The sequence below is a fragment of the Bos taurus genome, chromosome 16, assembly GCF_002263795.3.
Source record: "Bos taurus isolate L1 Dominette 01449 registration number 42190680 breed Hereford chromosome 16, ARS-UCD2.0, whole genome shotgun sequence".
Lineage (NCBI taxonomy): Eukaryota > Metazoa > Chordata > Mammalia > Artiodactyla > Bovidae > Bos > Bos taurus.
In genome coordinates, this window is record NC_037343.1 from 75,210,782 (window position 1) to 75,237,200 (window position 26,419).

A 26,419-nucleotide genomic window follows, 5' to 3' on the forward strand; every position below is an offset into this window, starting at 1 on the left:
ATCCATCCGTCAGTATGTGTTCCTGTGGTCCTACTCAGTACACAGCAGTACCCAGTACATAAGGCATATGGTGCTGCACAGAACTCAGTGTCTGCTTCCCAGGGACTGACAACACCCTCAGGAAAGATAACTGCACATGTTCATAAGTACCTGTGCCTAGGTACTTGTGGGGGTACCTAACCCCCACGCTAGGTACTGTGGGGGTTCAAAGGAGGGGCTGGTGTAGACTTCATGGAGGACGTGGCGTTTGGGTTGGGCCTTGAAGGATGATTAGGATCTAGGAAGTAAAATGAATTCTTAAGCAGAGGTATAAAAACCAAGAACCTGGGGACCCAATGAGGAAAAAAATTGCTGGGAAAGACTGAAGGTGGGAGAAGAAATGGACGACAGAGGATGAGATGGTTGGATGGCATCACCGACTCTATGGACATGAGTTTGAGTGAACTCCAGGAGTTGGTGATGGACAGGGAGGCCTGGCGTGCTGCAGTCCATGGAATCGAAAAGAGCTGGACACAACTGAGCAACTGAACTGAATTGGAAAATGGTGAGAAGGTCATGTGAGTTAGACCTCTGAATGACACCATGGACTGTAGCCCACGAGGCTCCTCCATCCACCGAATTTTCTAGGCAAGAGTACTGGAGTGGGTTGCCATCTCCTTCTCCATTCAGTTGGGACAATTAGAGGTAATTTGTGTGTGTGTGTGCGCGCATGGATGCATGCAGTGATTTCCTTTATTTCATTTTCCAAAAGTAGTATGTGTTCATCATTTAAAAAAAAAATAGGAGGCCAAGATAAGCTAGAGAAAGAAAATTACAAACACCTGAAATTTAAGGATTTTGCATACAGAAAAGGCAGGATCAAATAAGTGTTTTAAGAAGATTAATCTGGCAGTGTTTGGTGGAACAGATTAGAGCAGGAATATGCTGGAGGCAGGGAGATTTCTCAGGTTATTGCAGTAACACAGATAAGAGGCAATAAAGGCTCAGACCTAGCCCGTTAGCAATGGGAACAGAAATACAGCGACGTGGATGTGTTTCTCTCAGTTACTGTGCCTTTTCTGCACCGTGGTAGACACATGCCACATGCATTTTTAAAAAATGACTTTTCCTTTTAAAGTCTCAGGGAGTCTCCTGCACTCAGGCACAAGCCTGGTGTCAGAAAGCCATGCTCACAGCCTAGACCTCGCTTCCGATCTTTCCAGCCTGAAATGCCATCCTCCGTGTTAATGAAAGCAAGAGATTACTGTTCCAGATTATAAAATGTGGGGCAATTTTAGGCCATTGAAAAGAATGAGTTAATTAAAGAGTGTAATAACCCTCTTCAGCACCCGCCCTGTTTTGCTCTTTTTCCAGCTGCAGGTGGCCTTCTTTGTCACCCTGGAGGAGACAGCTATATGATCTATTTTGTTCCCCGGGACTTATCTCCAGGGACACCCAGCACTTTGCAGATGTAATTTTTAGTCCCAGTGCAGGCATTGTCCTCCTGTTTGACTTGGGGAAAGCAGAGGCCCCAGGGGATGGCTGAGTGAAAGGCTGAGTGCAGGCTCTGCAGTCAGGCAGCCTCTGCTTGGAGGTCTGCTAGACTCCCTCCTGGCAGCCTGATCCTGAGCTCAACACTTTGTTTCTAATGCTGTAAGATGGGAAGGCCCGCCGCAGAGTGTTTTCAGGATTGTTCACTGTCTGTATCTCCAGCTTTTTTGCACACTGGTTGTCAAGCTCAACAGATGTTTTGTAAATATGTTGAACTAATTGATAAAGGGAGATAAGCCATTCAAAGAAAGAAAGAAAGAAAGTGAAGTCGCTCAGTCGTGTCCCACTCTTTGCAATCCTGTGGACTGTAGTCCGCCAGGCTTCTCTGTCCATGGGATTCTCCAGGCAAGAATACTGGAGTAGGTTGCCATTTCCTTCTGCAGGGGATCTTCCCAACCCAGGGATCGAACCCGGGTCTCCTGCATTGCAGGCAGATGCTTTATCCTCGGAGCCACCAGGGAACAACCCAGCCCCAGGAAGTGTTAGTTTCCTTTGCCCCATCCCCACCCCTCTCCGCCAGTGCCCCCTGGAAATTTTCCAAGGTAGTAGTTAACCCTGGGGGGCATATGTCCATATGCCTCGTCTTCCCTGCCTGCTGTTTCAGAGCTTGGTGAAGCCTGCATAGTCCCAACATGGACCTAAAGGTTGGTTCTAAATCATTCCCAGTTCAAAAAGCCTAAGCGGTTAGATTGTATCCCCACTCGGCCAGGGCCTCCCCAGGCCAGTCACCTGAGTGTGATGGCTTGAATGGAGATCCTGAGGCTCCAACATTGCTAGAGCTTTGGGTAAACAGAGATTCTGAATTTAGCAGGAGACGCTCATTATTCTTTATGAATTCCTCCTGCTACCCCTCCGTGCTCCCCGCCCCCCAGCTCTGTGCGCTCCCAGGGAATTATTGCTTTGCCACTGCGTGATTTGATTTCATCTGAGGCTGCTTAATGCTTCTTCCGTCCCTCGCTGTGTTTATCTTATTGTTTCCCAGAACAATCAAGTGCTTCCTCTGCCCCTGGCAGCTTCAGCTTGTTCCTGGAGCCTCCTGACCTGCCCAAGCCTTGAGCTGGAGCATCCCTGAAAGGCAGAGCTGGTCTCAGGTCAGAGCCCCACGCTCGAAACTGCCTCTCGTCACTCACCTCTCTTGGTCTCTCTTGTCCCTCCCCCAGCCCCTGCCAGCCCTCCCTGGTAGAGCGAGACCCAAGATGCTGGATTCTGGTACTTCTGGGCCTCGGTGTCGCTCTCCCATGAAAAGTACAGGGCCAGGCCCTGAGACAGGAGTTGGTGCCCTTGTGAAGTGTAGTTGGGCCTTACCCCAGAAAGGCAGGAAGATTCCTCGCCACTCTGTGGGCTGTTGGATGGTGATGCCTTGGCCAGCCACCCCTGGCTGACAAGGAGCAAAGAAGTCATGACTTAGAAGAGAACCCCAGCTAACGTCCTCAACCCCAGGTCAGAGGCCCCTGCTCAGTACCTAGTCACCACGTCCCCTGTCCTCAGAAGCCTGAATTCTCAGCCCGTCCAAAGATGCAGAAGTCCAGAGGCAAGTGGTTCCTCTTGGGACCCCCTCCCTGCTCTCCAGGAGAAAACCCTCCCTGACCTGGCCTTCTGAAATCCAGGAGCCTCTAGCCCCGAGGCCTGTGTGCTAGCCCGTCCACCCCCTGGTCACTATCTGGGGCAGGTTCCTAACACGCACAGAAACAGAAATAACTGAACCTGGAAAAGTCAGTCTCCAGTGTCAGCCCCAGGATTGACCGACAACTCCCTGGGGACCGGTGCAGGAAGCATCCACGTGCACGTGTGTGGAGGATGTGTGTGTGCGTGTGTGTGTGTGTGTGTGTGTGCGCGCACACACGAGGGTGAGGGTCACTGGAGTTCTCAAGCTTAGTGCACCTCAGTGACCTTGTTCGAGCTCGTAGATAGGAAGGATCCTTAGTTTCCCGCTTCCTCGTCTCTCCTGGCTCCATGCAACCCACAGGCCAAGTTTTCTGGGCTCCCGTGTCCTCTGCAGTTATCTGAGCGTTTAGGGGCAGGCTCCTAGTTGTCCTCCAAGGGCCTCAGCCCACTGGACTGTGTGTGACTACCGTTTGCACAGACTGGGGGCTGAGAGAGGGGCGCTGAGCCCCTTCCAGCACCCTGCAGGTCGCTGCTGCTGTGTCTCTGTGTCCGTCTGTGGATTCACGTGTAGTGAGTGCCAGAGAGAGGGAGGCAGACTCTCAGACACCGAATCTACCAGAGACTTCAATCTATAAATAATTCGGGTCAGGAAACTCTACAAAAATAAACTTCAGCACGAATCCTCGCCCTCGAAGCACTAAATGCACAGCTGCAAACACACACGCTCAGTAACTCACTCCCAAGTTCAGTCTGAGCAGCAGCAGGCTTCTCGACCTTCTTTAACAAACTCAGTGTGTACACACACACACTCGTGCATGGAGACACACACTATGCACTACACAAGCCCAGAGTCCTGAGGCAGAAATAAAATCAAATAATAAAGGCCTCCTCCAAGGGGAATTTTCGACACACGGTGGTAAGACCTGCTGCAATTGTTGAGCCCTCAGTGACTATGTATCAAAAGCCTCACCCTCTCCAAATTTACTCAGGTCTGACAAACCGAGTTCCCAAGAAATCTGGGCTTGGACGTAATAATCGCACTACTATATTTATGTCACATCTTATAAAGTTTCCAAAGACTTTGCATTTCCTTCCCCTCCTGCTTCTCAGTTTCAGTATGAGCTCCTCCAGGAAGCCCTCCCCTCCTTGCCAGCCTCCCTGGATTTCCCCCCGCAAACCTCTGTCACACGGGGCAGCCCAGGTGTGTGAGGTCTGATGGGATTGTCCATTTGCCCGTTCCTGGGCCTTCCTAAGGGGACCCTTTCTCAAACCGTCCCCAGCTCTCAACAGAAGCCTAGCTCCCAGAAGGCCATGTCCTGAATGAATATTGGACAGTCCTGAAATTCATGGCCAATAAGTCATTTCATTCTCACAACATCCTGCTTGAGCTCTGAGGACAGAAGTTACCACCCTTATTTGGCAGCCACGGAACCTATCACACAAACAAGTGAAGCGACTTGCCTGAAGTCACACAGCCAATTAATGAGAAAGCTGGGATTAGATCCCAGCCCTGCAGACACAAACCGGCGCCTCCCTCTGCGGGGTGCTGCCTCTCAAACCAATCTGCTTCCTACTGAGACGCCCAAGAAGATCCCTGGTTCTATGGCTCCTCAGCAGCTATTACAAAAAATACTATGACTTCTAGTACCCCTACTACTACTAATAAAGTGATATGAGAGTGTCAGATCCCAAGCAAAAGCTCCATAATTTAGAACTAACTAGAGAAGAAGTTGATGCATAAGAAAAAGCGTTTGGAGGGGCCTGCAGGTATACTAGTTAATTGGATATGCTGATTTGAATTGGATATTCAAGTAAAGAGGCTGTCATTAATTTCTGTGCAGACCTAGCTGTGATTTAAAGGCAAGTGACTGCTAATAGGATTACTATTTCATTCTCCTTTCGAAGAGGCCCCTCCTACCTGGAAGACCAGACAGTAAATCTCCCATGGATTTCAGCTCACCTCCTCCTGCTCAGAGCCAGCCCTCATCAGCTGACTTTTAGCCTCCCAGCAGTCCTCCCAAATGAGGCTCTGAGCTTACTGCCACCTCTAGGAGACAGATGATTGTCCCACTGTGGCCTTGGGGTCTGAAAGAGGAAGAGCAGCTAAAGGCAGGGCTTGGACGCTCATCTACCCATCTCCTCTGTTCTCAGCTGCAGTGAACGGCTGTGTGCACCCATTAATCTTAGGAGAGTCACAGAGTGACTCTGAGAAACTGGACTCTGTGTGGGTAACCCAGTTCTGCCACCCTTTAGCTGTGTGGTCTTGAGAAAGTGATGTCCTTCTCCGCGCCTCCAATTTCCCATCTGTACAATGGGAACAGTAATAATGTGTCCTTCAGGGGTGGCTCGTAAGGATTAAATGAGTTCATTTTTGTTAAGCACTCTCGACAGCAGTCAGCACATTATAAAAGCTATAGAAGTGGTTGTGTGTGTTGTGTGTTTAATCGCTAAGTCGTGTCCAACTCTTTGCGACCCCATGGACAGTAGCCCACCAGGCTCCTCTGTCCATGGGATTTTCCAGGCAAGAATACTGGAGTGGGTTGCTATTTCCTTCCCCAGGGGAATCTTCCTGACCCAGGGATCCAACCGGCATCTCCTGCATTCCAGGTGGATTCTTTACTGCCAAGCCACCAAAGAAGCTCCAATAGAAATGGGAGCTATTATTAAATTCTTTAGGCCAACAGGGCCCTTTGAAAAATCCACCAAGTCCATCCTACCTTGAGGCAGGTCCACATTTAACCATGAACCAAAGACGCCATCCTGTGTTCAAAGCCCTCCTGAGAAGGAGGGTGTGGCCTCCTGTGGTCTCCCCCTGTGCAGCAGGGGCTGCTCTCAGCAGGAATTCTGACTGGACCGAGCCTCAGCCTCCTTGTGCGATGGTTTAGGCACATGATCTTTCTTCTGCTGGTCTCTATGGAGACTGTCGCCCTCCGTTGTAGGACACTGTCCATCTTGTCCCACCTTCTGAGTGGTGTCCAAGCAAAATGACAACCGCTAACTCTGCGTGTCCGCTGCGATCCCGCCCTCCCCGGAGAGGAGGAGCCCAACTAGAAAGACAGGTTGAAGTGACCAGCTTTCCCCTCTGGCCTGCGTCACCTCCCTGCCTGTGCCGACTCCACGCTCCTCCTCTGCCTGGTTGGATTACCTGGCTGGGGCCTGTGCGGCTCAGTCTGATAACGCCCTTCTCTTGGATTGGATTCCTGGCCTATTTCAGTGTCCTGTGTCCTTGTGGTCATTGGATCCTGGCCCTGGGGCTCAAGCTTCAAAGCTGAAGAGAACTCTGATCGCTGGACACTGCAGGACAGACGCAAGCTGCTGCGTTTTACTATCCACTTTTGTCTGGGTTTCTGCCGCAGTCTCCACCACCCCCATCCTGTGTCTGGTGAGGACGGAGGGCAACATCGAAACAGAAAACTTCCAAGGCAGAGAAAGACGGGGACCCCTGGGCTTGAACTACAGCAGGGCCACCCTTGTCCCTCCTCAGTCCAGGGCTGTTGGCTTCATCAGCCGTGTTTTCCTCTGGACCACCCTGGATGGAGCTGGTGGGAGCCCCAGGGCCAGCCCTGACCGCCTGCATCCACGAGTGGAAGGGCTTGGATGAGACAGGCTCCAAAGCCCCGTAGCTCCAGCAGTGTCCCTAAGTCTGTGATTCTCCTGTGACAGGCACGGAGCAGATCGCCTATTCAGAGAGGGAAACTGAGGCTCGGGGAGGTGAGGAAACTGACCTGAAAGTGAACAGGAGACAGAAATCAAGCCCAGACAAGAGCAAGAACACAGTCAGAGCAGAAACCCCGTAACCTGGTGTTGCACTCGGCGTGCTGCCCGCAGGGAGAGAGAGGAATCAGGGGAGGGAACGGCCTCTGCTGCCCAGCTGGCCCGTCCCGCCTTCAGCCTTCTGGTCCCGCCCGCACCTCATCCCTGGGACCCCAGCCCCCTGTCCCCCTTCTACATCTCTGTCTTCTCATGGGGATCTCGGAGGGCTGCACAGCTCAAGCCGGACAGTATGGACTTCTCGGGCAGGACTGCTCCCCTCTCCGGGTATTTAGAGGGAGTGACATAGGCTAGCTCCGTTCAGGTTCAGTAGCAAGAACATTTTCTGTTCTGGTTTAGTTTCAGCTCTGATGTTTTCAGAGTTCTGTAGGTTTGATTCTGGCCTCAACTGGTTTATTGAAAGGTTCAGATTGTAGACAGGAAAAAAAAAGTTTAGGCTTCGTATTCAGAAAAAAAGTTAAGGACTGGGATTAGTCCTAACTGGGACATACCAGAGTATGTGATGGTAAGTTATCTTTGGTAAGATTCCACTCCAGCATGGCCATGGGTACCATCTAGTCCCAGAGCCCAGAGAGGGAGGGCCAGACGAGGTGTTCCTCCTTCTGAGTGTGTGTGCCCAGCCTCTTGGGGAGGAGGCTGATTTATCTGGCAGAGGGTTAACCAGCCTGCCCAGGTGGGGATATCCTGAGCTGGCCAGCCCTGAAGTAGGATGATGATTCTGCAAGCTCTTGGGGCTGAGCCAGTGCCTGGAGGAGAATTAAAACATCCTTGGAGAGGAGCAGCTGTCATAGGGAGGGTGGGAAGCGACACTGGGACATTTCCTTTTCAGAGGAGAAAGCGGAGCTTGAACTCTCCCATTTTATGCATATGGAATAGTGAGGTTAAGCTAATCAGAAGTCATGACTATCACATCTGCCCCTACATCCTGCAGTAGCCTGAGAACTTTTTTTTTTAACAGTCTTTTTAAAAAATATTAATGTATTTATTTGACTCCATTTGGTCTTAGTTGTGGCATGCAGGGTCTTCATTGTATCACGGGGATCTTTCGTTGAGACTCAAAGACTCTCTCCAGTTTGGGGCTGGTGGTCTCCGGAGCACAGGCTTAGTTGCTCCGTGGTAGTTCCCTGACCAGGAGTTGAACCCGTGTCCCCTGTGTTGCAAGGCAGATTCTTAACCATGGGGCCACCAGGGAAGTCCCGCCTGAGAACTTCTGTGATTAAAAGCTACTATGTTTCTAGAAGAATCTCTTGGAAATTTTGGATTTCTCCATCTAAGAGAGAATGCTGCTCTGAAAGCTAAGGGGAGCTATTTTCATTGTGGGGCATTTTCCCAGACTGAGACCCTTGTTCTTCCCTCTGCTTGAATCCATCATGAGATTTGCTCCAGGGTAGAGGACAGTATCCTCGGCCCCACCGCATCATTGCCGACCCTGAGTCTTCCTCCACCCAACAAGAATGAACTAAATGGCCCCCTCACCCCTCCCTGGAAGGAGGGGCTTTAATGACAGTTGTCAAGGCAGCAGCTTGGAATAGTAGGAAGCCACTAGTTAGGAAGGAAAAGGTCGAAAGAGGAGTTTAGGGGAAAAGAAGAATCCACCCTACAGGGGAGTTTCTGGGGTAAGAGTGGCTGAGAGCGAGTTTCTTTGGTTCCACTGAGGTCACCCCCTCATCTTCAAGGCCAGAGCTCCCACCAAAGTCACCCATGAAGCAGACAAGGAGAGCACAGCACCTCGACTCTCGCCCTGCTCCAGTGGCTGCACCCCTGGGATCCAGGCACAGGGCCTCATGCAGGAATCTGCTGGTCCCGCCACTAGGAACTCCAGAACCACTGTGCCCCACCCCACAGTGGGATTGCGGTCTGCTTCTTACCCATGCCAGTCCAGCCAAGTCAACAATCGCAGACCATACCCCGGCTCAGGCCCCTCAAGTACGCGAACTCTTAGGAGGCTAGAAAAATGTGAAAAGGAGCACTAATCCAACTTTCCCAAGTCTGCAGTAAATAAATGCTCCTGACCTTCCCTACTGGGCCAGTAAAAACTGAAAATGCATCCATTCCTCCATACAAGCATGTTTACTGTGGCATCGGGCTCCACGCTTAGCGCTTGTGATGAATAAGTCATAGTCCTTGCTCTCAGTGGGGTGGGAGAAATGGGCAGAGGGAGGGAGATGGTTAGAAGTCCAAGAGAGAAATCAAAGTGAATAGGAGGGAGGGACTTCATCTTAAAATCATCCAGAGAAAACTGTCTTTTGACCTCAACTTTGATTTAGCACGAAAGAGCCCACGGTACTTTATCAGCTGGGTCATAGTTCATGTCCTTTCAATAAGCATTTCTCAAGCAGTCCCTTTTATCCGTCACCAGCTCTGTTCCCAGTTTCATTCTAGTCCTCCGAGGCTGGTCCTCAGAGAAACAGAAAGCATTCCTGCCTTCAAAATGTTGGTGGACTTAACGCACATGTGAGGCAATCAGAGAACAATTTAAGTAGGTGGTCAATACGCATTAGCTAATATATATACAATGAACAAGTCAATTGATTATAATCTCAGGACAAAAAGCCCTCAGGGTGAGGAGCAATCAGTGTGGTAGAGATATTGGAGAAGGCTTTATGGGGGAAGTGGGCTTGAACGAGGGTGTTTAGATGGACAGAGAACGAAGAAACGGCCCGGGTTGGCAAAATTTTTCAACAGTCAGCTTCTGTGTTGGAAACAGGAAGCCTGGCAGGACGAGTGCGTTCAAACCATGGGCTCCCCGTCATCTTGTTTCTGTATGAACTGATGGTCTTCAGGGGCCTCTCTCCACTGGCTTTCCAAATTCTATGTAGAACTTGAGTGTTAGTTGCTGAGTCATGTCCAACTCTTCGTGACCCCATGGACTGTAGCCCTCCAGGCTCCTCCGTCCTTGGGGTTTTCCAGGCAAGAATACTGGAGTGGGCAGCCATTTTCGTCTCCAGGGGATCTTCCCAACCCAGGGATCGAGCCCCAGTCTTCGGCATTGTCCTGCCTGAGCTACCAGGACACTTCATGTATTGCTTAGACTACGGGAATGTTTCTCCAACCCCCAGCCCGGTAGTCTCCACATCGGCTGGGAATTTATTAGAAATGAAATTTCTCAGGCTCATTCCCGCTGAATCAGAAACTGGGGTAGTCCCAGGGGTGAATTTCTCCGCTCCCTCCAGGCGGTTCTCCGGGCATGCTGGTTTGATAACCGTGGGTGCATTGGTGCTTTTAAACCCCGGCTGCTCATTAGCGTCCCCCGGGGAGCTTTGAAACCCAAAGAAGATGCCAGGTCCCCAAGTGCAGAGTTCCTGATGAATGGATACAGCCATGTGTTTTTAAAACTCCCCAAATTATTCTCATGTACATTGAGCCTGAGAAGCACCAAACTCGATGATCTGTAGGTTCCTCCTGATTTCTTATCCCGGGATGGACTCTGAGACTGACTCCCAGATTTCTGTCCTCAGGGATTCCTGGCTCCCCAAAATCACCTGGTGGATTTGCACACATCTTTCAGGGGATATTGTTGTGGTGGGGTGGCGGGAGCAGAAAGCTCTTTCTGAGATCATTAAATCCTCAGTTTTTTGATGGTTTCTGTGCTGGCCCCACCATCCTCCCTTACCTGCTCAAGGCAGAACCATTGTGTGTAGATGTTGATTCTCCTACCCCAAACGCAAGCAAGTGTGCACAAGCACACACTCACACCCTCATCACACGGTGTTGAGAACATGTGCATACACACACAAGAATAACCATGTAAGGATATTCAGATCACACCTAAAGACATACATGCACACACAAATAAACCCACCGTTAGAAGGTTCAGACCAGCACACTCAGACTGCTTGGGAAAGGATTCCTCTTGGTGGAAACTGGGCTGTTTGAACTAAGAAGCACCTCTGTCTTCCCTGTAACCCAGTCTGCTTCAGGTAGCCCTTGGGGACCGGACATGAGGATTATCTTCTATAAACTACCTGCTCTAGGCTCAGGCAGGGAATTCACAAGGGGCTGCCGAGGACAGATGCTGAGGATGCCCTTGTTTCTTTCGCAGATTCGAGCCGATGGTCCCCCCCACGGTGGGGTCCAATATGAGATGGTCTCCGTGCTCAAAGATGGGAGCCCCATCCTCCGGGACATGGCCTTCTCCATCGACCAGCGCTACCTGTACATCATGTCTGAGAGGCAGGTATGTGCTGGCACCCACCCCTGCTCTCCAGAGCCCAGGAGGCGCAGATAACCCGTGACCTTTGTGCAGAAGCTTTTCTGCAGAACAAGAGAGACCCCTGGGCCTGCTGCTCAGAGGCCCGGGGAAGCTTATGCAGGGAGTCAGGGAGAAGCCACTGGGGCCAGGCGCTTCCCGGAGCTTCTCTGCAGGCCACAGACCCTGTCTGAGCACATGATGAACAGCCCCGCAAGAACGGGCCAGACTGCACGGAGCAGCTTGGTGTGATTAGAAGGGAGATTTACTGCCCCGGGCCCACAGAGTCTGCTGCTCAAGGGAGCCAAAGAGGTGTAAATAATCCAGGCCTCTAGGCTGGACTCAGTCCTGGGAGAGATAGACCCAAGATAGGGCCCCAGAAGGAGATAAAAAAAAAAATTCTTGGCCTGAGTCTTAGAGGGATGCAGGGTAGAAGTTGGCCAGCTCTGAGGAGCTGCAGCTCTGCCTGCAGAGATGGGGAGCCCTGAGAAATGGACCTCTCTCCTTTGCTGGGTAACCCCCGAGTGGGTTCCCCACCCGCCTGGGTGAAACGTTATTCCCTCGGGGTTTTATTCGACCTGAATATGTAGGAGCAGAGCGAAGGCAAATGCAAGGAGAGCCGTAGTGAAGGACAAGAGAAGGGGAAGACGGGGATTCACCAAAGCAATGGAGATGCAGCAAGCAAAGCTTAGACCTTAGGAAAAGCTGGCTCCTTTTCCACTCATTGCCAGTGGGTCAGCAGTTGGTCAGCAGTGGCGGCGGTCTTGGCATTGACCTGCACATGGTAAGATCAAGGCCGTAAGAAGCAGAAAGGACCATGACTCTGTCTTGGTGCGGAGGACACTGACTTGGGCTAGATAAGGATGCTGTGCTGGACGACCAGCGAGCTCTCTCAAGCTGCCTCCCTGCTCGGGCATCATTCTCAAAACACTGCAAAGATCCCAGGCGTCTGTCATCAGGTTCACCCGCCCAGCGTTCTCTCTCTCTCCTTCATGTTTGTGTTTGTGAATTCTGAATCGGGGACAAGGGAGGAGGGAGGGAGGCAGTGGTAAACCTGATGGCATAAGCGCAGTAGGGCTGCAACTCTAACTTGAAAATTCCTTCTCAGAAGAGATGACACAAATCAGAGGCTAATCGTCAGCAAATTATACCACATCCTCTTGAAGCCGCTTTTTTTTTTTACCTGCCTTTATGTAGCCCCCATGATCAAGGCATAAACAGGGCCAGATGGGAACTTGTAACCCTAAAAAAGAAAAGAAAAAAAAAAAGGCTGGTCATGTATTTATTGGGAACAACGTTCTGGAAAAACATCAAAATAAATGGAACTTGGTCACTCTCCTTAAGTTGCTTGGAATCTAACAAAGGAATCTTTAGCATCAGATTGGAGGCTATAAATGCTCTGCCTTTCCTTCCTGTTTTTCTTTGTTTATAAAACCAACAGTTATTTCTTTAAAATGGTAGATGGGCACCATACAAATTCAAATAGTACACACAGAAAAGGAAATAACAAGTTCCCAAACCAAACACCCCGAAATGTAACACCATGTCATCATTTGATGAACACCATTCTGGATGCTTCTGCAGAATTATCTACAGATTTAGAAGGATAGGTGAATAGATGGTCCCGTAGGCAGGTGCATAAAAGGATGGTCAGAGGGATTAAGTAGACCTGTGGTCCCCCACCTTTTTTGACACCAGGAACCCATTTCATGGAAGACAGTTTTTCCGTAGACGGCAGTGGGGGGTGGCGGGGTTCGTTTGGGGATGATTCAAGGACATTGCATTTATCATGCACTTTATTGCTATTGTGGTTGCACCAGCTCCACCTCAGATCATCAGACATTAGACCCCAGAGGTTGGGGACCCCTGAAATAGAGCCACATTGACATGATATTAATATTTCAGAAGATGTTAAGTATGGCTGAGGAGCAAGCTAACTCTGGATAAAAATTCTTTCTTGGGTTCTCGGAGCCCCATGAAGTGGAAAAGCAGAAAGAGCCAACAGAAGTGACCAGTGAGACTTCGGTGGGACCGAGACGATGCTGAGACACGTCTCTGGGCTAAATGCTCGGTCGCTTCAGTCCCGTCTGACGCTTTGCAGCCCTATGGACAGTGTAGCCTGCCAGGCTCCTCTGTCCAGAGATTCGTATCTTTCACTCAAATGAGATGCTTTTTGAAATTGGATTCAAAACGTGACCAAAGGAAAGGGCTGGAGGCTGATAAGTGGCCTTCAGGGAATATAATGACCTCTCCAAACAATATCTGATGTTGCCTCTGAGAGCATCAGCTCTGACTAAACTGAGCGTCTGCAGCTCATTTCTGAATAACCCTCCTTCAGTCTCGTCTTCTGGGTCTGCTGCCCAGCTCCTGTCAGTATGCACCAAAGCAGAGCTGCTCAGCAGTAACTGTCACACTAAGCAGATATAGGAGGAGTTTGGGTTTAATGCCCTGTGGCTATCTTGAATCAGGTGAGCTGTGAGTCGGGGAGGTCTCTATGCCAGGCGGAGCCCGGATCAGTGGGCATCATTGGGGCGGAGGGTGGGGAATTGGTGGTAGAGCTCAGAGTCCTGTCGCTTGGAGAGCCACAGGCCACGTGCCAGTCGCTACCCCAGGGATCTCACCAGGGGCCGGGCTCGGGGAGAGGGGCCAAGAGCCACTCAGGAGGGCCATGTGAGGCGAGCAGCGTTAAGTGCAGAGTTCTCACAGACAGCTTGGACCTCTCTAAGGGAGCAGTTGAATGTGTGGCGAGAGAACAGTCAATGGTAATGAAATCAGATGACGTGCGTTCTGGTTCAGTGTTTGCTCTGACACTGGATGTATGACCCCCTTAACAGCCTCTATTTCTTCCCTTCTGAAATGGAAGAAGTGAGGTGAAGTCCCTCAGTCATATCCTACTCTTTGTGACCCCATGGACTGTAGCTCCCGCCGCCAGGCTCCTCCATCTGTGGGATTTTTCCAGGCAAGAATGCTGGAGTGGGTTGCCATTTCCTTCTCCAGGGTATCTTCCTGACCCAGGGATCGAACTCGGGTCTCCTGCATTGCAGGCAAACTCTATACCGTCTGAGCCACCAGTGAATCCTGGTGGAAATGGAAGATTTGTGTCCAATAACAGGATTGTGCCTGAGGTCTGACGCTCTCAACAGGGTGGCCTCAGACAAGTCCCACCACCTCGTCTCACGGGGGTCAATGCGATATGGGCTGAGACGGCAAGCAGGGAGTTCCTGCCGCAACACCTCGCATGCCACCAACGCTCATTCCTGACGGCCCCTCCCAGCTCTCAGTCCTTAGGATCCCATTACGCAGGAGGGTGGTGACCGTGGGTGGTGATTAGGAGGAAGCTGAGTGGCGGTCGGCGCTGCCAGCAGGCCTCAGGCCAGGCCAGGAGACCTGTGTTCTCGTCCCAGCCCCCCTTTAACCAGCTGGGTGACCTAGACCCTGGACTTCCCAGGGACTCAGTGTCCTCAGCTTGAAAGATGGAGAGAATAAATATGACTGTAGAGTCTCTTTCAGCTATTAAAGAGTTTGTCTAAGGTCTGGGGATCAGGACTCTTTTCCATCTCCAGAAGACAGCCTCAGAAGCACAGGAAACAATTTTGAGGTTAGACCAAAAGAACTTTCTGAAGGAGGCTTTTTATGAGGCTGTGTGTGCTCGTATGAACTTCGTCCCCCAAGGATGAACACTGCAGTGAGGATAGAATGGTGGCTATGGGCTTCCCTGGTGGCTCAGTTGATAAAGAATCGGCCTGCAATGCAGGAGACCCGGGTTTGATCCCTGGGTTGGGAAGATTCCCTGAGAAGGAAATGGCAACCCACTCCAGTATTCTTGTTTGGGAAATCCCATGGCCGGAGGAGCCTGGAGGGCTACAGTCCATGGGGTTGCAAAAGTCAGACAAAACTGAAGTGACTAAACCACCACCATGGATAAGCAGATTCCTGTTTTGAGGCAACGATCTAAGGCTTTGGAGTTCCCTGAAAGACCTAAGACTTTATAAGACATGATGGGAATGGGGGTTTCCATCACCCCACTTTACAATAAACCTCTGGGCAGCCTCCTCTCGTCTCTCCCTTCCCCGGGTCCCTAGCTTTTGTCTCCGTTTCCCTTCCCTTCCCCCAAATCATGGTGCCTGTTGTATCCTTGATGCCGCAAGAGAGTAGATCCAGGTGCCTGACCTCCAGTCCTGCCTAGAGAGTCTCCCCTCCCCACAGAGTCAGAACAATCCAATATAGGCTCATGTGTTCAGGCAAGCTTCCTCTCTCTCTCTCTCTCTCTCTCTCGCTCGCTCGCTCTTAGTTAATTAAATGTAATTAAGAAACAGGACTAGTAAGAAGTGGTGGGCCATTAGTGCCACTGCTTAACGACCTTTGACAAGTTGGTGTTAATGTTCTGTTAATAGATCCAAGGCCGGCCGGTCCCAGGGGACCGTTTGGGACCCGATTCCCCCAATCCTACTAATTGCCCAGGTGCTCCACTGATACGCTGCCCGGCCCTTCCTTAGAAAGTCTGCCCCGGCTTCCTCGACAGCGAATCAACCAGCAGATGTTGTGGGAGGGGATACAAGTTGCTACCACATCCTCGGTGTCTAATGGGAGTCAGACTGCGGGTTCAGGAAAAATCAGGCAGTGAGCCAAGTGAAAACCTAAGTCACGAGATGAAAAGAAACTTGATAGCCCCAGTTTCCACCCAGCTTGTCAGGCTGGCCACTCTCAGAAAGGGAAGCTCCCCCTGTACGCGGGGTGGATGGGAAAGAAGTATGGGGATGGAAGCAATTATTCTATTTTATACTTTAATTAGTTTGAATTAGCAGAGGGAATAGAGGCATAAAATGATCCAGCGAAGGGTGAAATGGAAAAAGGGAGTCACAGTGGAGAATGGCTCCGCGAAGGCTGGAAAAGGCCTTGGGAACAGCAGAGAGGCTGGCGATGGGTGTGGGCGTGCATGCGCGTGCACGCGCGCGCGCATGTGTGTGTGTGTCTGTGTGTGTGTGTGTTTAGGGTGGGTGAGGGCATGGGATGCTGCTATTTCAAGACCTGGAGAGGCCAGGTGGCATAGTGGTTAATAGCAGGAGCATGGCCGTCAGACCACCTTGCACGTCATCTGTTGCCACTAACTAGACATATGGCTTTAAGAAAGTGATTTCACTTTTCAACACCTCACTTTCTCCATCTGTATAATGGGCCTAATAGTGGTGACTGTTGTGAGGATTGAGAGACCTTAGTGCTCAGTCACACAGCCAGTGCTTTCAATAAGTGGCAATGATTATCATCATTATCACAAGACCCTGATGCTGGGAAAGACTGAAGGCAGGAGGAGAAGGGGATGACAGAGGACGAGATGGTTGGATGGCATCACCAACTCAGGGGACATGAGTTTGAGCAAGTTCCAGGAGCTGGTGATGAACAGGGAGGCCTGGTGTGCTGCGGTCCATGGGGTTGCAAACAGTCGGACACGACTAAGCAGCTGAACAACAGCACTGTTATTAGTGGTGTTATTCGAATTTCTGAGACCCCAGGGAGGGCCAGAAGCATCTCCACTGTAAATTACGGCTAAGACAGATCCCAGTCTCGGGCAAACACCTCCAACCTGGCATTCTTGCTGCTCGATCCCAAGGGACGCCTCAGAAACCTCTGCCCTGGCCGAACGACAGCATCCGGCTGAGTTGCTCACAATCTGGTATTTATTTTTAAAATCCAGGAATGTGCCCAGCAGACTAAACAGTCCTGCTCCCCTTGATACAGACAGAGGCAGCTCTGGGCTCATGTGTGAGGCCCAGGAGGCCAGTATTCCAGGCATCTGTGGAGAGAAGGGAGGGGGACCCTGAGCCCCAGTCATCCCCCAAGACTCAGGCTCCTGTGTGGCCACATGTGAGGACAGTGGGCTAGAAAGGCGCTGCCCCGGGGGTGTACCATGTCTGACCTCTGCAACGAAGTGAACTGTATCTCCAGCTCACTGCCATAGATGGAGCCACCATGCTCACAAACTAAGTCAGGCGTTCGGGCAGGTGCCCCAAAGGCTGCTTGTCTCTTCTCTGCAGCATCCAGACTGGCGCCTCAGCTGGGAAGACGTGAATGGTCTGGGGTCACTGGATGACTAGGGCTAGCATGGTCTGGAGCCACGTCCTCCCACTCGTATGGCAGCTGGAACCAGCTGGGCCGTCAGCTGCAGTGGCTTCCACGAGGCCTCCCCCTGCACCTTGGGCTTCCTCACAGCATGGCGGCCTCAAGGTGCTCAGACTTCCTGAGCATAGCCGCTCAGGGCTCCAAGAGTGAATATTCCCCCAGATAACGTGTGTCAGGCGAGTGTATTCTCCTTGGTTCTGTCTCGTCTCAACAAAAATTTGAAGCACCGGACGTTAGAGTCCTCGGCATGTCATAGCTCTCGGACAGACCGTTATAGCTCTCAGGTCTCGAACAGACCGTGTTACAGCTCTTAGACAAATCCGTGTTACAGCTCCGTGTTACAGCTCAATTTTATTTAGAAAAGAGCAGGAAAATACATCCTCAAGGTGTGAGGGCATGCCAACCCAAAGACGTGAAGAGAAGAGAGGGGGGAGCACGCCAGCACATGGGAGAGAGAGAGAGACCCCCGCACTTTGGCTCCTCTTTTTATATGATTTCTCCTCCCCCTGGGCCTGCCCTGCATAAATTGGGCGAGCCAGGAGGGCTGTTTGTTCTACCTGAGGTCCTCACTCCGGTCTTCGGACCTTCCTTTATTCCATTTTCGCGGGCTTTTCCCTTCCTTGTCTTTTAGCCACCGCCATTCTGGACTCCTGTTTGCTATTCTAACTACCTAACAGGTGGGACTGTTACTGCCTTCTTTATGACTTAACCTTAGAAGTCTTACAGTTCCTTCTTCCGTCCGCCTCCTCACCTCTCTACCGCCCGTCTCCCCGTGACTCTGGCGCGTGTAGCCCATGACCCCACTTTGAGACCCAAGGCACAGGGAAGATAAATACATGGTTTCCTGTCTCAGGAACCCACAGAGCATCTGCACAGGTGAGGACTCACAGCTCACCCATCCTGACCCCAGTATGAGGCCAGCTTCCATTTCAGCCTATGCTAAACCTAACACCTAAGATCAGAGTCCCCAGAACCAGTTTGGTTTCCCTAAACTCACAGAAAAGTGCCAGTAGCTTTAAAGCTTGCTGTTGATGGACTGAAGGTTGTGTTGAGCCCTAAAGGAGACCTACATCAAAGGTGGCTCTTGAAACTGCTTCTGGGAAGCCTTTGAAGGAATCCGTCAGGAATAGGATCATGCTACCTGGAAACTGCCCAGGTGATGGCATGTGATTTTCAAGGGCTGTCCTGGTCTGTCTCCCTGTGCAGAGCTGCGGCAGCCCACTCAGAAGACCCTTCTCCTGGGCGACCCACCTTCACATGCAGGGTGGGGCATGGGACTTCACCGTGGATGAACGGATAGTGACTTTCTCACCACCTCCACCTTAGGTCATTTCAGGGAGTTGGGGCAAGGAGAACTCTGGCCCGGAGTTACTAGAAATCAAAATTATTTGGAAAGATTATGAAGCTGCCCTTCTCTGAATGTCTCAAGCGTAGGAGAGACCCCTGCCCCTCAGCTCCTTGCACCGGTTTAAGACCCCATGCATGGTGGGGGAGAGGGCTTGGAGGGCAGACCCAATGCCTCTAGCATGCCACCCCAGCCAGCTTCACCTGAGAATCAATTTTGGTTTCCTTGGTTTTGAGGAGGGCATGTCAACTATAAACCGGGACCGAGGGCCAAAAATAAGAAGCATTTTCAAAGGGCCTTACTGTGATGTGAGGGCACTACGTCTGTCGGCTGTGGCCAACGCCACTGAACGACCAAGCCCCTAGGCCTCTAACGACTTGGAGAAGGAGCAGAAAAGAATGTGCGGAGCCGTCCTTCCAGATGGCCCCTGCTCATTTATTTTGACATCTCAGACTATTATTTTGATTGTGCACATTTGTTTAGTCCTGGCGATAAGGCTTCCCAGGGCGCAGGCAGAGCGTGCCAAGGTGTATTTTTACAAGGCGGTTGGAGTCCCAGTAACAGGAGACCTCCCTTCTGCCCGGACTGAGAGGCCTGGGCTGCAGCCGGGGAAGGAGGGAATCTGAGGAGGCAGGGGCTGGAGCAGAGCCTGGGGGACTTTGGGGGAGAATTACAGAGTTTGCGGATTAGGAAAGTGAGGATAAGCAAATTTCTGCCGTACTTGTGTTTTCAAATGTGTCACTTTCAATCCAGGCCTTTGATGCACACATGTTTCTAGTTAAGGACCTCACCGTGGCCCAGAAGCCAAGCACACATCTCAGCGTCTTTCCCAAAGGAGGGGCAAAGCCTGCCTCCCGGAGGATGGGGCACAGGGACAAGTGACCACCCCAGGCTCGGGTTTGATTTTTTTCCCCTCTTTCTCTGCCCCCATTTCAAATGTCAGGGAGCAAAGAGGCTGACATGGAGCTGATTCCCTGGCTATTAATATTCTCATTGGAGCATTTTTAATAAATATTTTCACATGAAGGAAGCGAATCACAAACCCACCCTATTAATCAGGCGCTTGGCTTGCGTTTAAGAAAGAAAACTCCAGCCTCTTATTTTAAAATCCTTTGGTTTGGAAAGAAATGATTGAACACAATGCCCAGGCTGGGAGAACCGGTGCCAAAAAAGCTCATTTCTCTAAATGCGCAGGGAGACTGGAGACTCTTCCTCTAATCCTTGGCAGGGGACATGATGTCTCTCACCAGGTAGGACTGCCAGATGCTGACTCTCTGATGACCCAGAATGACGTTCCTAGGATGGAGAGGTGGGAAATCACCATACCTCAATCCCAGAAGGAACTCCTCCCCATATACTAAAGATGAGGAAAATGATGCCAGAGAGGGGAATCACTTCCTAGATCATTCCCCGAATTACCAGAAAAGCCAGAATTAATCCTAATTCACCTGGTCCAACCCGGCATTCTTTTCCCAACTTGGCAACAGCTTCACTCAGCACAGACCAGACCGAACATCGGTTGTGTTAAAAAAAAAAAAAAAAAAAGACTTTCAATTAAAAAACATTAAAGCTACCCAAGCCCAAGGGAGTCCCTGAAGATGTTCCCAAGGGTCAAATTAAAATAAGGCAAGATTTGCATCTCATTTGCATACACAGACTCATTCATTCAACAGACCATTAAGTGTCTACCATGTATAATGCATAGAGCTGTCCGCTGGCAAGTTATTTGCATATGCAGATATAGACAGGGCAATCTTTCTAAGTCATATTCCAGCAAAAGGTCTTATAAATAGGTACCTTCTTGATTTCTTTCTGTTCTTTACAATGCAACAACAGCACCGTTCAGTATGCTTTCGTATAGGGATAAATAAAATACAATCCCTGACCTCAGGGATGCTACATTCTGGTGGGGAAGAATGATGTATAGATAAATTGCGATATAAAGTGAGCAGTACTGTCGCAGAGATATACAGCACGCCCAGTGACTGAAGTAACTCATACCGAGCATGGGGAGCCCTGTCCTGGTCCCTCCATGCTTGGGCTCATTCAGAGGACAGACCCTCTCCCTGACCTAGCAGTCCAGAGCTGGGGGAGCTTCAGGGACTGTCTGGTGAAGGGCAGTCCTTCCTTTTATAGGTGAGAACAGGGGACCTTTGAGACCTTGAGACCAAAGTATCCACCGAGCCAGAGTGCAAAGAAGTAGATAGTGACTGACGATGGGCAGTTTCCTGGCTACCGTGAAGAGCATGGGCTCTAGAGACTGCCAGCCTGCCCACCTTCCTGGCTCCCTGCTATGTGACCTTAGGCCAATTGTTTCACCTCTCTGCTTCACTTGCCTCTACTAAAAATGGGGATAATTATGACACTGCTTGAGGATTAAATGAAGTGAATGAATACATTAAAAATATTAAATGAAGTGAATTCATACATTAAAAAGCACTCTGAAAAGTACCTGACACGTATTACCTGCTTAATAAACGTTAGTAACAGTAATTATGCTTTTAAGGTTGTGGCCCCATGTATAATCGCCAGGTGAAGCTCTGCAAATCAAGCTCCCATCACAGCCACACCTCGAAAAGAAACTTGGCCACCCTGCCTTGCCTCTCAGCTCTACCTAATTTAAGACGTGTTGAAATCTAACATTTAGGTCCTGTTTTTCTTCTGATAGTTTGCAAACATGACCTTGGCTAATACAACAATCTCCTGGGATAAATAGTATTGTCTTTGCTTTTTTTTTTTAAATAGATAAGAAAACTGCGATTCAGTCTGGCTAAGTAATTTGCCCAGGGCCCCTGAGCTGGCCCGCGGGCAGAGCTAGGACAGCGTCCCCCGCACCCCGCACCCCGCACCCCGCACCCCGACCTGGGAACAGACGCGGAGTGAAGCCGAGCCTTGTCCCACGTCCTCCTGGGATGGCGCCCCCTGGTGGCCGCACGGCTGCAGTGGGCCCGCCCCGCCTGCTCCCGGTCTACCTGCAGTTCTCAGGGCTCCAGACCACCAGGCCAGACTCAAGACTCCTCCCTGGACACCCGCCAAGGACCCTGGGGCAGGGCACTGTTTTGTTTTATAAAAAAGAAACCAATAGAGGCCTGCTGCCCGATGTGTCCAGTCACAGGAAATGTCTCTGGTGGTCAGAGAGGAAAGAGAGAGGGCACCCGCCCCAGGAAGCTGCTGTTTGTGCGGCAGGCCGGGTCTTCCGCCAGCATCAACTCAGCTGCTTACAGCAACCTTGAAAGACAGGTATTCTCAGCCCCGTGTGACACGGGGGGAAGTCAGGGGCGGCAGGGTCCAGCGACCAGAGCAAGGCCGGGCCCCCCCGGGACTCCTAGGAGGCAGAGCCGGGGCAGAGGCGCTTGCCAAGCTAGCTACTGCCCTGCCTGCCATCCCCTCACCACCTAGGAGCCCGGTTCAAGGCGCCCAGTGGGTGAGGCCAGCACTGCCCTGCGCTCTCTACCACGCAGCCTGTCTGGCAGAGGCACACCTTTGCGAGGAGGGCAGGTGCAGACGCATGAGAGACATTGCACAAAGCTGATCAAGTGTCTTAGGTGCACTTCCAAGTGTGAGCCAGGCAACAGGTACCGATCGGCTGCCTCGCTGGCCCTACCTAGGGGTTCTTGGGCTCTCAAGAGCCTTCTGTGTTGCCATCTTGAGTCTGTCTCATCTAGCCAAATGCGGGGTGCCCCATCACGACGCCCCAGAGCCCTGCAACCTACGTTTCAGCTCCCTACCAGAGCGCCCTCTCACACTCCCCACGTGGAGTTTCTGTAACCGAGCATGTTTTATTTAGACCGTAACATTTAGTGCCGCTTTGGATTTCCAATTAGGCTTCAGTCAGATGCGGAGAGCCTAATTTCATTTTGGTGTTTTGATCAACACAAAAGAGGGCCACATCAAGAGGAGCCCTTGTCAGTTATTTCCACCCGCTGGCAGCTGGAACAGTTGCTGTGATGTGAAGATAAAGCTTTGGAGATGCCAAGAGATTGGCCGGGTGTGAGGGAAGGGGCGCGGGTGAGGGGGAGTCAGTGAGCCCCTGGGAAGAAGCACAAGTTAGGGTTCTGAGAGCCCAGCCCATACTCCATGGGGTCCCTCAGTAGGCAGCCTGAGCTCCTTCCCGCCTGGACCAGGGTCCCGCTGCCCTTGTGAGATGGCCTTTTATCCAGAGGTTCCTAGAACACTGGCTTTCCCCGACACAGGAAGCTGATCACCAGTGGATTTCTCCAGAGAAAAGTTTCTGAGCTCTCCAGCCGGAAATGAGCCCCTAAGCTAGTTTCTAGAAATATCAGAGAGAGGGTTGCTTCACTACCCATGAGTTCTGCCCAGCTTGCTCACACGTGCTGCCTGTCTGACAGGTTTTCTCTCTGGGGCTGGCCTAAGGGACAACATTTAGAAGCCAACTTTGAGCTGCTAGGGAGTCGGAGAGGCAGCAGGGGGGTGAGTGTGGCAGAGTGTCAGGGGAGTGGGAAGTTAGGATCCTGCCTCCAGGGACTCATCACAGACTGTCACGAGTGCCTCTGAGTTAAGGGCAACTGGAGCCTCAGTTTCCCCATCAATAAAATGTATTGGAATGCTCCCCGCGGCCATGACCTGTGGGTGTTTCTGCAGCCGTAAATGTATTTCAGACGGTGGCTGTGGGCACAGCCCTTGGAGGCTGACCCGGATCGGCGTGTGTGATCCGTGTGTGTATGCACGTGAGACGGGGGTGCATGGAGACAAGTGAGGTGAAAATAGCATCACTTTGTGTTCTGGGCTGTGGAGAGGTCTCTACACTGACTTTTTCCTGCAACTGGGCAGGAAGCTCTGCTGTGCTCACTGCGGGGGGAAGTGGTCATGCCCCCTCTCCTGCAGGCGGGCTTGCTGTTTTCAGAGCCCGGCTTCGCTGTGGTTTTCCAGCTGGCCCTTTGATCTCGCCTGCCCCGCTCAGGGACCCAGCGTCTCAGCCACAGTCTTCCTTCATAGTTTGCATGCCGCACAGTTCAATTCCCCGAGCCTTCACCACTCTGCCCAGAGTTCCCTTCCTCTCTCCTGCTTCTGGTTATCCCCACTCCCTACCAGACCACCTACAGATTGGGGTTTGAAATTTGCACCAGCTGGAGGGAGAACTGGCCATGTCATCAGCCGTTGGTGGCTTCCAAGCAGTCTGGGTTCAGTCTGTCCATCAAGTCGTGTTTAATGATGGGAAGAGGGAGATGGGCAGAGAGAAGAGCCAGGCAGACAGAAGATTAGAAAAGGGGAAAGTGGACAGAGTTGAACTCATCAACAACCTCTTGTGCTCCTTGAGCGCACAGAGCTCGCCCTCACAAAATCACAGATACAGGATGCATGCACACATCCACATTTACAATACAGTGTGCAGAGCACTGGGAGGTGTGAGAGGGTGCTACCCGACAGAGCCAGTGAGTCAAGGAAGGCTTCCTGGAGGGGATTATATTCTAGGTGTATTATGAAAGGAGAGGGGTTCACTGAGTGGAAGCCAAAGCCAAAGAATCTGAAAAATCACTTTGTTGTGTTTACTGTGTCCAACTCTTTGCGACCTTACGGACTTGTAGCCCGTACTGGGATTCTCCAGGCAAGAATACTGGAGTGGGTTGCCATGCCCTCCTCTAGGGAGTCTTCACAACCCAGGGATCGAACCTGCCTCTTCCACACTGCAGGCAGATTCTTTACAACTGAGCCGCCGTGGGGGAAGCCCGTGATTCTTAACACAACATCGTAAATCATCTCTGCTTCAATTTTTTTGAAAAAAAAAAAAAACAAAGGAATGCTTCTCAAGTGAGGGAAAGCATGGAGGCATGAAAGAATTCAGCAGGTTCAGGGACCGTTCCCCTAAATCTGATGTTGTTGGAGCCGAAGGCAAGGGTTTCGGGGCATCAGTCCTCGCGGAATATCCACAGCTCATAGGCAGGCAGCCTTCCGGTGGACGCTCCCCACCTCCTCTTGCCAAGAGGAGAGAAGCCTCAGCCTAGAGAGAAGGCACCGCTGGTTCCCCAGCCCTGCCGCTGGAACACGGTGCCCGGGAGGAAACAAGCCCATGCCCAGCTCTCTGTGATCCTCCTCCACCAGCGGGGCCCCTGGCCAGGCCTCGGAGCTGAGCAGCAAGTCAAAAGATGCGCAGTGAGAAGGAAGATGCCCGCCACAGGCAGAGCCCACTGCTGAAGCCCCCTGTGGCCAGGCCAGTGCCCCATCCCTCAGGACAGTCACCCTTCCCGCTGTGTGGCAGGGAAACTTCTGCCCGACGCAGGTTTGTGGGAAAGGAGAGTGCGCCGGTTCGGTTCATTCAGTTGATCATCCCAACAGCACTCCTTGCTGACGGGGACCTTGCCTGTCCAGGCGGCTTCTGTCTCCCAAAGACATATTGCAGTGTTTGGCCCTTACTAAGTGCTCAATAAACAGTTGCTGAAGTCTTGGAAGAGGGGAAAAGACAAGAAAAGGGAGGGTTCAGAAGCATTGTGGGATAATCTAAAGAGCTCATTTTTGAAGGCAGGTGGGCCTGTATTCTCGGCTCTGCCGCTCTTCAGTCGAGCCTGGCTTATCCTCCCTAAAGCCTCAGTTTTACCTTCTGAAAAGCGGGGAGAAGAGTAAGACCTGCATTGTAAGGGTGCTAAGAAGATTCAGTGACTAATCCCTGCAGCATGCCTGGGACAGAGGAAGAGCCAGACCCTGGAAGCAGCTCCAGCTAAGCCCTGTCCTTCCCTCTGCTTCACTCATGAGCTTTCTGCTCCTCTACCCCTGAGCACCCCCCACCGCCAACCCCACTCCAACTAACATGTTGCTCATTTTTCATCCTTCAGTCATCTGCCAGTTGCATCTATTTCTAGCCTCTGTCTTATGAGACAAGAAGAAGGAAGGGAACAGATAACTGCAGAGGCTCATTTGCCAGTTGTCAGCTCCTGCCGTCAGCAGAGCTTTCTGTCTGCTTCTCTCTGGGCGCCTGGGGAGAATCACTGTGACCTTTTATTTACTAGTTGATCTAGCCGGCTCTTGGCTCCATAACACCTCTCTGCTCCCCGCCGCCCACCACGCGGCTCCAGCCCACCTTCAGCCTCCCTGCCCCTCCATCAACCCAGCGCTGGCTTCCTGCCTCCCATGCCCCATCACACTTAGGATGGGCGAGCTGCCCCGGGCCCTCTGAGCTACCCCGTCTTCATGATCGGAGTCTTAAAAACCTGTGAGCAGGCACAGAGAGGAAGGAGAACCAGAATTATGGATGGCTCCTGCTCGCTGCTCCCACCAGGGAGGATTTCTGCTGCTGATTCTCTTCTGCGGGGCTCCTTCTCCATCTCGGTTTTACTGTGGAGCTGCACACAGATGTCAGCCAGTAAGCGACCTGCCCCAGAGCGCTCAGTGAGGCAGCAGCACAGTCTCTCCCAGTTCCTCACCCCAGAGTCTGTCCTTTGACCTTTGCAGTTTTCACTCCATCTCCCTTCAACTTCTGCCACCCTGTGTGCGAGCTCCTGACCTGGATGGATGCAGTGGTCCACAGCCCTTTCAGCTTTTCTTTCTCCTTCATCCCTAAAGCCAGCTACACATTCAGCTACAGCCCCTCTGAGCCAGCTGGGCTGAGACGGGCAGGCCTGGGGGTTCGTCGTTGGAAATGCTGACAAGTGTAGAGGTGATGAGGAGATAAAGGTGATAAAGAAGTGCGTGCTGACAGGAGTCCCAGAAGGCCAGAAGTGAGCCGGGCAGACCCAAGCTCTGGGTCTTGCAGGAGCTAATTGTATATACAGTATGCCTGTGTGTGTATGTGTACGCGCATGCACCCATATTATATCATATGCAAATTCGCTTCTGCAAAAAATGGTCCAAAGTAGAGTATGGCTTTCTGACTCCATCACCTTCAGGCCATCTGCCTTGGACTTCCCAAA

General features: G+C 51.5%; 1 protein-coding gene across 5 annotated transcripts in view; it reads left to right on the forward strand.

The window, feature by feature from the left end:
- PLXNA2 (plexin A2) overlaps nucleotides 1-26,419 on the forward strand; it is a 233,699-nt gene that overhangs the window by 95,151 nt on the left and 112,129 nt on the right. For all 5 annotated transcript variants that reach the window (XM_024976076.2, XM_024976075.2, XM_024976077.2 and 2 more), the window contains one exon: nucleotides 10,949-11,083. In XM_024976076.2, the coding sequence (XP_024831844.1) occupies nucleotides 10,949-11,083 (135 nt within the window). The remainder of the gene's footprint in view (nucleotides 1-10,948; nucleotides 11,084-26,419) is intronic.